Source organism: Molothrus aeneus, chromosome 3 (genome assembly GCF_037042795.1).
Source record: "Molothrus aeneus isolate 106 chromosome 3, BPBGC_Maene_1.0, whole genome shotgun sequence".
NCBI lineage: Eukaryota > Metazoa > Chordata > Aves > Passeriformes > Icteridae > Molothrus > Molothrus aeneus.
Window position 1 is genome coordinate 4,339,242 of NC_089648.1, and position 14,079 is coordinate 4,353,320.

At 43.6% G+C, this 14,079-nt stretch overlaps 1 protein-coding gene across 2 annotated transcripts in view; it reads left to right on the forward strand.

Moving 5' to 3' along the window:
• Window positions 1-9,351: 9,351 nt before the first annotated feature.
• Window positions 9,352-14,079, forward strand: part of CCDC88A (coiled-coil domain containing 88A) — a 64,434-nt gene continuing 59,706 nt past the window's right edge. For both annotated transcript variants that reach the window (XM_066546054.1, XM_066546055.1), the window contains exons 1-2: window positions 9,352-9,870; window positions 9,986-10,086. In XM_066546054.1, the coding sequence (XP_066402151.1) occupies window positions 9,808-9,870; window positions 9,986-10,086 (164 nt within the window). In that variant the 5' untranslated portion in view covers window positions 9,352-9,807. The remainder of the gene's footprint in view (window positions 9,871-9,985; window positions 10,087-14,079) is intronic.

Here is a 14,079-nt window from a genome sequence, read left to right on the forward strand (position 1 = left end):
TTCCTGCTTGTGTCCATTTCTCAAGCCCACAATAATTGAACTGAAATTATTTCTGAATTTGTATACTGTTAAGCTTCTTGACCAGCTGGAGTTCTCTTTGTTATCATTATTAATAAGCAAAATTATTAGTTGTTCAAAGAGGAGATGGATCAATATATTATTGATCATAACAATGCCCTCACCAAACAGCCCAAGAAAAATCAGGGGAAAGGGAAGAAAATGACATTAAACACCTATTTTTGCTTTTTTTGTCTTGCTGCAAGAACATTGAGTAGGTACAACTGAACTGTGTCATGGGCTCTTGAGTGAGGAATTCCTTGGAAGAAACAAGCCTTGTGTTCTTCACAAGAAGGATTAGCAGTCCCTAAATGCCTGACTAATTTCTTAAACACAGTCCCATGTCTGCTGGTACAAAGGGAACTCCCAATACTTCACTGCTCCCCGCTTCCACTTAACTGCATCGGGACAGAAGCAGGAAAAGGAAGAACTAGACAGGGCAGAAGATCTGGGCTCAGAGCAGTCATGCAGTCAAGTCAGTCTGAATCATTTGCAATGTGTATTTCCACTCAGTGCAAGGGGATCAGCTCTGAAACGTTACAAAAAAGCCTCACAAGCTGGAAGCATGTCAGTCATCTTTGTAAAGGAAGTGTGGATGAGCTGGGGAAGTCTGCAGGGAGCAGAGAGGGATCATCTGAGTCAGAGGTTACTGGTGGGCTGTTCCACTGTTAGTACACAGACCCTCTGCAGCAGCCTCTGCTTTCCTGCAGCAGCTCCTGCAGGGAGCTCAGCAGAGGCAGGAGACCTCTCTGTGCTTTGGGATAATCATTATTATTATTATTACTGCCAACACCCCTTTTGGGTGACTGTCAGCTTCAGCTAGAGCACAAAATTGGCTGTCCTCGTTCGTTAATGAATTTTGTTTGTAAAATACTCCTCGGAGGGAGAGGGAATAAATGTTACCATTAAGGACTTAAATAGGCTTTCAGATGAAATGCCATAACCAGCTGCAGGTCAGCAACAAACCATTCTTTGTTAAGGTGTTTTCCTTTTGCAGAGATACAGCCTGAATAAGCTGAATAATCTCATCCTTTTAAGGCAGACTGTTAAGGTGGACTAATTCTATGATGAAAAATATTCTATAGATCATTATAGCAGGAAGAAATAAATTTAAAACTATTCATTATTTTAGTAGAGCGTTTTCTGTGTGAAAACAGCTACAATCTTCTGCTTTGTGTATTAAATATATCTATTATATTTTAATACTTTATATATTTTTGACCTGGTACTAATATCTAAAAGTAATAAACTTAAGAGGAATTAAACCTTTTCTGGCCCACACAAGAATTATCAAGCGCTGAAATCAAGACTGGTATATATAAAAATCAGAATTCTAATCTCACCCAGGTTATTTTAAAAAAAAATCAAACACATCATAGACTCTTTTAGATTGAAAAAGGTCTTTGAGTCCAACCATTCCCCCAGCTCTGCCAATGCCACCACTACACCACATCCTCAAGTGCCACATCTGCAGGGCTTAAATCCCTCCAGGGATGGGGACTCCACCACTCCCCCAGGCACCCTCTTTCAGTAACAATTTTAGGTAACTGCTTATTAATTTTAGCATTAAAAATAAGAAGTGTGTTCAATTGCTTCATAATAGATTTTAGAAGGCCCAGACAACTGACATCTCAGGATAAGCCTGATATTAGAAGGAAATTTAGTATTTTGCTGAACCATCCTTTGACCTTTCAGCCACTGCATACTGTACCCTTAATTCAGAAGTTGTTTTACAGAAGGAAATATAAAAATCAGAAAGAACTTCAATATTGTATGACCACCTTAGGGAAAAATAGAGCATTCTGTAGAGACATAAAGCTGGCAAGAAGAATCCACAGAGGGAGATATTTAGGCATTGGACAGGGATAGGCAGGAAATAGCTGTTGATGACAGTATTTTGCAGAAGCCTAAATAAAATGATCAAATGTATCACTGTGGGTTTTTGCAGAAGAAATTAGCTGTTGTAGAAAAATGCTTCAATAAGAAATTTTAAAGGGTGGTAGATTTGGATTTAAAAATGGCATATGAGATGAACATAGGTAAGAATTCCAATTTTGTGTTCATCTTGGTTGTCATCTACTCTAATTAAATTCACAGTTCAGCTGGTGTCACAGTGAACTGAACCCTCTAGATTCATGCAAACAAAGGCGTCATGCAGTTAACAGTGGTGTCTGAAAGAGGTGTGTGTGAGAAGGCTGTTCCCAGTTCCAGGTAACCCAGGAATCCACCCTCTTTCAAGAAGCTTCATCAGGAATGCTATCTACTAAGTCTAATTACTATTTTTTTAATCCAGCATCAATTACTATTTAATGACCTATAGTTTTTTCTGTTAATTAGTTCATATATTTTAATATCCATCTTTTTAATGCTGTAAATAACTTGTGTTTTCTTGTTCTATAAGCTTGTCAAATTCTTTTCCCAAAGGCAAAATAGGGATATCTTAAAAGCTTTTAATTGTTTCACCAGTATATCATGGAGAGAAAAGCTGTTTTCAGACGTAAATAATTGGACAAATAACCAGGGGTAAAATCAGCCATGAAAATGAACAGGGTAATCCTGAGGGAGGGAGCTCAGAAGAGCAGAGGCTTGGACAGCAGTGACTCTACTATAGCTGCATTCTTTGTGCTGTGCATTTTTTCACAACTAAGTCCACTTACACAAATGGAAATGTCAAGGACAGAAATGTTCTCCACCCTATTCATTATCTCCTGACCTTGGGGAGAGCCACCTCCAGCTGGTGAGGAATGCCTCTCTAATGAGACATGCTAACATCAAAGGTGATGCAGGGCTCTGGAACTTAACAACCTCTCCTGAGCTCAGAAATCTGGGTCTGATGGCAGCACTGCCCAAGCTCCTGGCGTCAAGTGACATCCAGAGTGCAAAACGTGGGTGAAAGTAGGGAGGCACCAGTCCATGGCAAAGGACAGGGAGCCAATCACCTGGAATGTGGTGTTGTGTGAAGGAAAGTAAACTTAATGCCATAAGACAGCAAAACTGGGGCAAATGGAGTTTTAAGAGGTACAAAAGTCTTTCCCAGGCATAAAAAACCTCTTCTGTTTGTGAAGCTGAATGGGGAGAGGGAGGAAAACACCAGAGAAGAAATCCAGCTCAACATCTCTGTCCATCAGGGATCTGAGATGATGACCACAGGCCTAGTGCTGTAGCTACAGTTCCAGGGTCTTGCTTTCCCCAGGCACAGATCCACGGGCAGCTGTGTCTGCTACAATGAGCAGCCTGGGCTGCACTTTGCTCCTCAGCAGAGGAAATGCAGAGCGTGCTCTGTAATTCATCTTTCTGACCCAGTTCATACGAAACGCTGCTCGCGTTGGCAGGGTCTCCTCTGACAGAAGGCATGTCAGCAAGAGCTTTTGCTCAGTCTCACTCCACTGGCCACAGCAGAAGTGAGTACCAAAGCTATTGTCCTGGTGACTGCTGCTCTTGCTGTAATGCTCAACGCTTGCTTTTAGGAAAAGAACAATCTATTTCCGTTATGTGCAGCAAATAACAAGGGGGAATTCACAAACAGCGTTATTAGACAGTCTTGTAGTTCACAGATGACAGCTGGAAACAGATAAATGTTTTGTTAGCTAAACAGGAAAAGGAGCTGAATTGTAATACTAAGTTCAAATTTTCTTTGAAAGGGAGTACTGCACTGACACCCTTTTAAGAGTTTAAACATATGGAAAATCTTAGGAATGGCTATTAAATGTAAAAATCAAGATAAATACTTGGTTTATTTCTGATCACATCAGTTGGCCTGCCACAGTAACATTCTTCCTGCCTGTCCTACTGATTGAAGAGTAACAAGAAGCTGTAGGCTAGTCCCTCCTCAGGTGGATCCCAGTATTAAATGGGACACTTTCACCAAATGTTTCACCTTTTAAGTACTGTCTATGCAGTCCTTGAAGGGAAGTGTTTGGTAGGCATGGCTAGAAATGGTCAATAGCTGTTCTTGCAATGAACATTGTGCCTGACAGGAAATTCTGATGCATTTGACACTGGTACCCATACAGGATATTCTTTGTCTGCTGTCTCTGTACTAATTTCTTGCTATTTGCCACAATGTCTGGGATCTGTAAAAATATCTTAAATGGACAACACCAACTTTCCCCAAGTTCCTACTGTTTTCTTCTTAATTTTTCACTCAAAATACCCTAATTTTGAGGTTACTTACCATTTTCTCAGGAAGTTCCCTTAAAGTTGATGGGGAATTTTGGTCATGTCAGAGCAGACACTGTAGCAGGGAAGAAATCTTGAGAATTGTTGTGGAATTTTCAGTTCTTTATTAATGTTACAGAGGGATTTCCCCTTCTTTCCACTCTTGTGGAACAAAAAGTAACTTTTAGTCCGCTGTATTAGTGGCACCTTTAGGAATTCATAGCCATACTTAAAAAGGCTCAGTGCCCTTTCTCTTTATTGCCCCATCTTGATAGGGAATAGGGTTTGATAGGGAAATGGGATCCTCTGGGAGCAAACAGGACAAGGAAGGTGGCTGTCCTTGTCATGGGCTTGCAGTTTCCACCAGACATTGTCCTGTCAAGCCAGCCCATAATCAGAGCATTCCAGTTTTGGCTGTGGTTTCATAACCCTGCTGTGGATCCCAAGCATCCACGCTTGGTCCCTGTTTTTCCCTGTTCTGAGGTCCCATCAGGCAAAGGCTGTTAACCCAGCAGTGCTGCCTGGGAGGCAGAGCCAGCTGCGTCACCTCTTCCTCTGCTCGTGGGTGAGAGGAAGAGAAAACCACTGTGTCTTGCATCAGCCAGAAAGGGAAGCTTGGTTGTCATCTACTCCCCAAACTGTCCCCTCCCTTGGCTCGCTGCGGGCAGGGCTGACCAGAAATGATTTGACAAACCCTGACAAGGTAAGTGGGGCTCTACATGGTCACACTGTCCTGCTGTCTGCAGATTCAAGGCATCAGGCTTTTTCTGGCCGTTCTTTTTCAATTTTTATTTTGCAATAGCAGGTACAGGAAATGATGCCACGAGCAAAAAAAAGTTCACGGAGAAGATGAAGTAACTCTGTAATTTGTGGATCTGGGATCTAGGCACAGATCATTTATAATTTCCATGTATTCTGTGTAGAGTCTTTGTGGCACATGGAAGATGCTAAAGAAAGGAGATGGGGGTGCTTTACCTGTACAAGAACAAACATGGCTCTTCTAACAACAAGGTAATCTCTAAATCTGTTTGTCCAGAAGCAGTAGGTCACACCCTGTATTAAATACTGACAGTGCTCTTCCAGAAAATGAGATGTGAAGGAGCATTATTGTCCTCTATGCATTTTTTCAAATTATAAAAAGAATATTTTTTTAGTTCCAAAATATTCCTGAATGTACATTCTTAGAATAGTTAGAATTCAGTTTTATAATAATGTTTCTTATCTGTTTCTGGGTCAGCTAACTTCAGTTCTCAACTTCTTCAGCTTCTGGGATTGACCACTGTAAGTGCAGTCATCAAACTTTCTTTTAGGAGCCTTCCCAGGTAAGAAGTGCTAAAACAATGCAGCCAAATATATGGCTACAGGTTACAGTAATGCAGTCCTGTAGAGCTGTGACTTCTAAGTGTTTCCTAGAACAATACTCCTGGGACTCCTGACAGCTATGCTGAAAATGAAAGCCTTCCGTATTCAGTTCAGGATCAGAGAAATAACTCGGAAGACAAACATTTAAATTCATTTTAAGGATTGTCTGTCAAACAAGGGCTGAGCAATCAAAGGCTGACAGTTTCCTGTCCTAGGGCGAGCTGTCTCACCTCGCTGAGGTGGCTGCAGTCCAGGTTCTTCTGGCTCTGACTCCAGTGCAAACATCTGCCCTGGCAGCGGTTCATCCTGCCCGGTGTCTGTGTGTACCTGAACAGAGGTAAATGTTCTCACACTGGGTGCAACAAAGTGGGAGCTGCTTGGAAGAAGCTTCAGAGTTTCTTCACAGGTTTTCAGGGTTCTTAGTCTTGGGAGGGGAAAAAAAAAAGAAAACAAAACCCAACCCAAACCAAAACCGAAAACAAAACTCCTCTGACTGCGTCTGGATACCGTCTCTGAAATTTTATCTTGTACCAATCTCCAGTTCAAATAGGGAACTGTAAATCATTTGATGTAAACCAGCTGACAGTACATTTCATAGCTAAAATGTAGCACTCTTTGTGCAGGAGCAGTGATCAACAGCAATGCTGAGCACACAAGCCAACTGCATGATGTGGATGGAAGCAAAAACATCTAAAACCATTTAATTCAATTTTTAATGCTAGGGAATCTCAGTATAAAATGGTTTCTGTGAGCCAGCTGCTGTTACTACTACATGGGCTATCAACTTCTACTGGCTGGGCTCTAATTCCTAGAAATTGCTTGATGCCAAAGTCATTACTGCCTAATTAGAGCCCAGGAGAAACAAGGGGATGAGCCAGGGAAGTTCCGTGGCACTGTGGGCACAGTCGCATGTTTACAGACTGCTGCCAGCCCGGGGAGCGCAGCGGTTGGCTGGGCAGGCTTGTACAAAAATGCTTTTGTGGCTGCCTTTAAGGGCTGGGAATTTATTGGCAGTTATTTCACCCATGGATCACCAGGTTCTTATTCAGAACCAAGACTGCAGAGTTTTCCTTTGCCCTTCCTTATTTCTTTTGTTTCACAGGAGGGCTGAGTTCACTCTAGGGATCTGTGAGAAGCAAAGTCATTTAACTATGCAATACTGTCTAAATTTAAAAAAAAATCCTTAGAATGCAAAAGACAGACTAATATTACAAGGTCCATAATTTATATTTTTCTAATCTGTTACTTAGGCATTCTGGGAAACAAGTCATGATGGGAATTGGGGTTTTTCCCAATGTTGGACATTAGGGAAAATGTATATCTGGTATTGGGGTTAAGGAAAACCTTATCTGTTTAGCTGTTACTTGATTTTTTTTTTCAAAAGCACTTAATTTCAGTCACTTCTATTGCAATGTTTTGCAGGATTTGTTTTTTGTTTTGTTTTGGTTTTTTAATTAGGTATGCAAAATGAAAGATATGCTGCTGCAATTTAATTTCTACCACACAGAAGAGAAGCTGGATTTAGTTTGAGATTTTGTAAAATGCTTTGCCAATGAAGCACATAATGTATTAAGCAGATATATCCATGCTTATTAATGCAGGACTGAATACTGAAAGCACAAGAAGCAGGAGAAGGCTCAGGGAAGGGACAATGATCAGGCCAGCACCCTGCTTGTCATCCTCTGATTCCCCACAAAACCTTTCCAGAAAGTTGGATTTTACCTTAACATGGCTGTGTCTGGATTCCACCTTCTGAGGAGAGAACCTGCCCTGCTTCTGGATTCCACTTCCTGAGGGTAAGTTTTTCTCCTCACAGGCACCTTTATTCTTAAAAAGGGAAATGGAAGAACATCTCAGTCCTGCACTGAGTTTTTCTCTCATGGGCCCCTTTTTTTTCCCCAAAGGAGAATGAAAGAGCATCTTTTCCTCCCACACTTTTCCCCTCATGGATACCTTTACTCCCTAAACGGGCAATGGAAAGTCATCTCTCTCCCACACCGAGCTTTTCCCTCACGGCTTTATTCCCTGAGAGGGGAATGGAAGAGCATCTCCTTCCCACCCTTCTCCCCTCATGGGCATCTTTATTCCACATGAAGGGAATGCAAGAGGATCTTCCTCCCTCCCGTGCTGAGTTTTCCCCTTATGGGCACCTTTATTCCCCCAGGGGGAATGGAAGAGCCTCTCCCTTTCTCCCTCTCTCCCTCCAGTGCTTTTTTCCTCACGGGCACCTTTATTCTCCTAAAGGAAATGGAGAATATCCCTCCCGTGCCAAATTTTTTCCCTCACCGGCACCTTTATTCCCTAAGGGGGGAATGGAAGAGCATTTCCCTCCCTCACACGCTTTGCCCTCACGGGTACCTTCATTTCCTAAAGGGGAAAGGAAGAGCATCTCCTTCCTGCCCTTCTCCCCTCATGGGCACCTTCATTCCCCAAGAGGTGACTGGAAGAGTCTCTCCCTCCCGTGCTTTTTCCTTCCCTCACGCGCACCTTTATTGCCCCAAAAGGGTAATGGGAGAGCATCTCCCTCTCTCCCTCCTTCACGTGCTTTTTCCCTTTACGGGCCAGTTTATTCTCCTAAGGGAAAAGGAGAATATCCCTCCTGCGCTGAATTTTCCCCTCACGGGCAGCTTTATTCCCTAGGGGAGGAATGGAAGAGTATCTGCCTCCCTCACACGCTTTTCCCCTCACAGGCACCCTCACCACAGGGAAGAGCATCTCGTTCCCGCCCTTTTCCCCTCACAGGCACCTTCAGTGATTGGAAGAGCCTCTCTCTCCCTCTCTCACGCGCTTTTTCCCTTACGGGCACTTTTATTCTTCTGGGCTGAGATTTCCCCTCGCGGGCATCTTTATTCCTCAAAGGAGAATGAAAGAGCATCTTTCCCTCCTACACTTTTTGCCTCACGGGCACCTTTATTCTCCTAAGGGAAATGGAGAATATCCCTCCCGCGCTGAGTTTTCCCCTCACAGGCATCTTTATTCCACAAGAGGGGAATGGAAGAGCATCTCTCTCACGGGCACCTCTATTTCCCCAAAAGGGGGAATGAAAGAGCATTATCATGCCTCAGGGGCACCTTTATTCCCGGAGCAGGGAAGGGACGAGGCTCTCTCCCCCTCGCCGCACCGAAGGCTGAGCGGAGCCCGCAGCCGCATCGCGCGCGCGCACGCCGGGCGCGAGTCCTGCAGCGGTTTGGCCGCGGCCCCGCCCCTTTCTAATCGCGCCGCCATCCCCGAGCGGCGGCGGAGGGATATACCCCGGCTCAGGGCGGAGGGATCCGCACGCCGGGGCCGGCGGCCGAGCAGGGAGGGCGGGAGGCAGGCAGGGAGGGAAGGAGGACGAGGCGAGCGATGCGGCGCGGCCGCGCTGGCTGAGGCGAGGTGGCCCCGCAGTTCGGGAGGACGGGGGGTGGGGAGCGGAGCGCAGCTGGTGCCGCGGGAGAGGTGGCGGAGCGGCCGGAGAACAGCTGGGGAGGGGTCGGGGGGCGCTCCCGGAGCGGCGAGGGAAGAGCAGAGCCTGAGGGGAGCGGCCAGCGCGGGGGAAGGGCGAGGCTGCGGGGCCGGGCGGCGTGTGCCGGTCCTGCCGCTCTCTGGCGCCGTAGTTGAGTGGAAAAGGGAAGGGATAGAAAAGGGAACTGATTTAAAATAGCCCCCGATCCCTCCGGGGGCCGGTTCCCTGTCGGTGCCATTGCGGGGGGGCAGCGGGGCTCTGGTGCAGCCGCAGCCCGGGGGGCTTGGCTGCGAGAGGGGCGGGGGTCGCTGCCCTCGCTGCTCCGCTCGCCCGGGCTCGGGGCTTTTTTTGTGGGGAAGGGGCAGGATGAGCTCGCGGAGTTTCGTTGGAATTTCTCCTTCCTTTCTGAGGCGCTGCCGCTGCTGAAGCAGATTTTTCCTTCCTCTCTTTTTTTTGTCTGATGCAGAATCCCAGTAGCTAGGCAGCCTCCCTCTTTTCTTTCCTTCCTTCCTTCCACCTCTTCGCTATGTAGGAAGGGAGAGGCATCAATGGAAAGGCTGAAATACGCGTAGATGGACTTTCGGATGCATTTTTTCTTGAAAGAAGAAGATAAATCCCTCTTGCCAGTGCACTGACTTTTGTTGGTGTTGCATCGCTTGGTAAAAATGGGGTTCACTCACTCCAGCTGAATGCTTGGAGCATTCCAGAGAGTTGCTGCAGTGAAGGACTTATCTTGATTTTTTGCATCGGAGGAGCTGCATTGATGTTAACCATTTTTTGGTAAAATGGAGAACGAGATCTTCACACCCCTTCTGGAGCAGTTCATGTCGAGCCCTCTTGTCACCTGGGTAAGCGTTCATTTTCCCCTCGCACGTTCCTGGTTTGATTTGCTCATTGTTTGAGAAGAGCCTTGCGGCAGGGGAGCGAGGTGGACTCGGTGTCACGGTGCTGCTTCTGTTCCAGGTGAAGACGTTCGGACCGCTGGCTGGAGGAAATGGGACCAACCTGGAGGAATATGTGGCGCTGGTGGATGGAGTGTATCTGAACGAAGTCATGCTGCAAATGTGAGTGTGGGCAAGCGCTGCCTTGGGGTAATTTTTTGCTGGTTTGTTTCTCTTGTATTTTTTTGCCGCCTCATGAAAAATCCTTTCCCCCTCTCCCCTTATTGACCTTGGTAAATTACTTTCATTTGTGCTTGACCCGGTCATGTGGTGAGTTAAGAGGAGACTTGGGATCGTGGCAGATCCCAGCTCCACACCGCTGAATGTCCGAGCAATGGATTTGCAGGATGTATAGTGTGATACAGGCTGAATCATCATTGTAGAACTTACTGGAAAATGGGATGACTGTAAATAGTTTCCCAGATTTCCACTGAGAGGCATAAAAAAGGTTCATCCTGCTGTAAGTCAGGCTCATAAAGAAGATTTTGAATAAATTTGCTTGGCTAATAAGGTCCTAATCCATATCTTGGTGCACGTGACATGCAACTTAAGGATGGCATGCAACTCACACAGGGCTGTTCACGAGCAAAAGGACTGCCCTTAAACTCCTTCATTTTCCACGCTTCCTAATTAGACTAGATCACAGTTGAGCAGTAAAGCTGATGCTTTAATTGTGAGTGTAGAGTGTTTTCTGGCTACAGCCAACAGAAGAAATGTTTTTACTTGGGGTTGTAAGCTGTTTATTGAAAACTCTGCTTGTCAGAAAAAATCCTTTACAGTGGCTCTCTGTTAATCATAATTTTGACTGGAATGTTGCCCACTACTGTCATGCTGGAGAGTAACACTTGTCAGGTGTCTAGTGATATAATCATAAAAGTGTTACTAGTGCAAAAATTTCTGCATACTTTTTTTTTTTTTTTTTGATATTTCGAGTCTCTGCAGAGAAATCCATCCATTTTCTGTATAGGTATGAAAAGCTGTGGGTTATGGCCGGCTGGGTACATCCATCAGTGTGTGAGCAGCTTGTGTTGGCAGCTGTTCCTCAGGAACACTGCTCAGGGATGGGTATCCTCCTGCTCTGTTCATAGCTTTTATTCATGTTTAGTGCTTTAAAAGTTATTCCCCTTGGCGTTCAGCTTGTGTAACTAGTCTGTGTCAAAAGAGCAACACTTTACCACATTTAAGTGTGAATTCACAGCCTTTTGAAACCATTATTTCCTTTGTCACCTACTTCTGTACAACTAAGACACCCCAGTATTCACTTCTAGTATTCACTCTAATGTTGAAAAACATGGAAGACTTGGTGGAATGGAACTCTTTGAGAAAAAAAATAAATCTTGAGTGCAATCTGGCACACTTTAATAAGGATTTTAAGTGCTGCATTTCACTGAAGAACAGTATTTTTATTTTATGACTACTTTATTTTTTTCCTTGGGTTGCATAAAGTAAGTAGATTGTCAGCTGTGGCCATACATTTGATATGTAGAACTTGTATGGGATAAAAAAGTTTGGCAGCTGGAAGGCAAATTTAGCACTGGAACAATGTGATTTTGAAGAATATAGTCTTAAACTTTTTCCATTCAGTTTTTTAATACTGAGTATAAATCAATGCATGTATGTAAAATGGAAAACTGGAGAAGGAACATTCCCATGCCTAAGGCACTGTGTGTTGGATTTGGCTGTGACTTTGTGCATCCTTCACCCCATGCCATGATTACTGTGCTTAGGGAGCATTGGGTGTGTATGTGTAAAAAATACACATTGGAGATGTAAATTAAAAAAACAAAACATTAGTTTGCTATTGAGGACAGTGAAAACAGTGACATGTGGAAAAGCATTGATGTACAAATGAAATTAATTTTAGAAATATGTCACGACACTGGAAGGTCTTGTGGGAGCTGAGATGTAGTATGGCTGGTTACTGCTTAGAATTGCCTCTTAGAACTCTGCTCATATTTTGGGAAAGTTCAGTTTGTTTTGGGTTTTCTGCCAGGATTGAAATAGGGGAAAAACTGTTTCATGTTTTGCACTGTGGTCCTGTCTGTGGTGAAGTCACTGTGGAAACCAGTGTTAACTTTTAGCCCTGTTCATTTTGAATATCCACCTATTAAGCAAACGTCTTCATTTGCAAAAACACTTCCAAGATGCAGCTCTAACTAATCATCAATACAGATTATTAACAGTGTTTTCTGGTTTTATTTCTCTTTTATTTTCCTTTTATTCTTTACTAACATATATTGAGGAAATGTGGCAGAAAAATTTGTGTCATGTGACTTCAAAAGAAGGGTGGTTTTCGTCAGAATGTTGGGCTTGGGGAAGTTTTTTTGGTTGTTTGGTTTGTTGTTTTTTTTTTTTTTTAAAGCTCAGTGACTTCACTTGAGAACTAAAGGTCTGTGGTTAGGAACTATGGCAGTGGGGGCTGTTAGAGGTCCTGTGGTCCTGCTGTATATATACTTTAATTCTTACTTTTTTCTTGCCAGATGTTGAAAAAACAAATTCTGTGACCATAAAAGTGAGTGTTAATATTGGATTAGGCATGGATTGTAAACAGTTACACAGTTAAAAAAAAAAAGTGGCTTTGTTAGTTAGAGAATGTTTTGTGTTCAGTTAGAAAAGAGTTAATCCTGCCCTTCATCATCTGCAAGTGAGGGTCCAGCATTTGGTTCTGCTTGTGCTTGTCTGGATCAACTTTATTTTCAACAATTGAAATGATTCCGACAGGGGAGAGAGGTGTCAGTGTTGGAATCATTGCAGGATGCTGATGGTGCTGAGATTTATCAGCACTGAGTTTATTAATACCTCATCCACGAGAGAATTCACTGCATTCCTTGTATGATTTTTACCTTGGGGTGTTTTGGGACATGGGAAGAATCGCCCAGATTCTGTTTAGTGACCAGTTACATCTGAAGGGCTCTTCCTTGCTGGAGATGCTACAGACCAATTGATATTATTTTTTTTGAATTTTGTTTTTAATTAAGGAGATTGCCAGTGTTTATAATATTAGCTCCTAACTTGAGAGAATGTCTCTAATTTCCTGTTTAAATTTAGGTCCCGTGCTTCAGAAGTATCGGGTTACTTACCTTCTGCTGGGATCACTCAGTATCTGATTCCTGTGCATAGAAACCCATCTGTCTTTCTAAATCTGAGCCTTTATCTTTGTGCTCTTTGATACAAAAAAGGGGGTCATGCATCTTGGAAATAAATCAGAGCACCAGAGATCGCTGCACTGGTGTCCTGCCATGGCAGGGAGGTGGAGGAGCATGCCAGGAATGCTTCATACCTTCACTGTACCTCTGTCCTAGTGCTTCTAATTTATATTTATGAAGTGCTCCTAGGCTGGAGGGGAGTCTGTTGTGTGTGGTACCGAAATCAGGGAACCAGTATCGTTCAGTGGATTAGTCACCTGTTGCACACCCAATTACAATTGCAGTAAAATAATCCTCAGTTGTCCTGGAGATATTTTTCCAGATCCTGATTAACATCACCTCAGGTTTTTTTTAATAGTCTTAGCTCTGTACTGTTTATAAACTCCTCTGTTCCAACAAACCCCACAGTATTTTTACAGAAACACTCATTTTCTGTGTGGTGTTTATTTCCATTTTTGATAGCTCTTGTTCTCTGATACTTGCTCACTGAATTCCAATAGGATTGGGTAAGAAACGATGAAAGTCTTTGAGTATGAGCTGTGGTTCCCCAACTGACAAGAGTCTTGCTGGGTCCTTTGAATAAAAAGAGACAGCTGCAAGTACTTAGAAGATTGGGGCTTTCATTACATTTACCACCACCATTAATATTTGGTCAAGCAACAAAGGCTTGAAGCAGGCTTTTAGCTTTAATTGTTTTATATTACTGTGCTTTGTATTTGTGGAAATAAATCTGGTTTAGAGGAAGTATTGGACCCAGACTGTATGCAGGGTTGGTAATGTACAGAACCAAACTCTGGAACTGAGTTAATTTAATCCTCTGTCTGGAAAACCTGACAGCTTTCATCCCAGTGTGCCTTTTGTAACTTTGGTCTTCATTACATAAATTAAGTGATACTTTCCATATCAGTCTTTGCTTCCAGACGTGCTGAAAACTACTTCAAAGATGCAGTCTTTCATTCTTCTCCTGGAT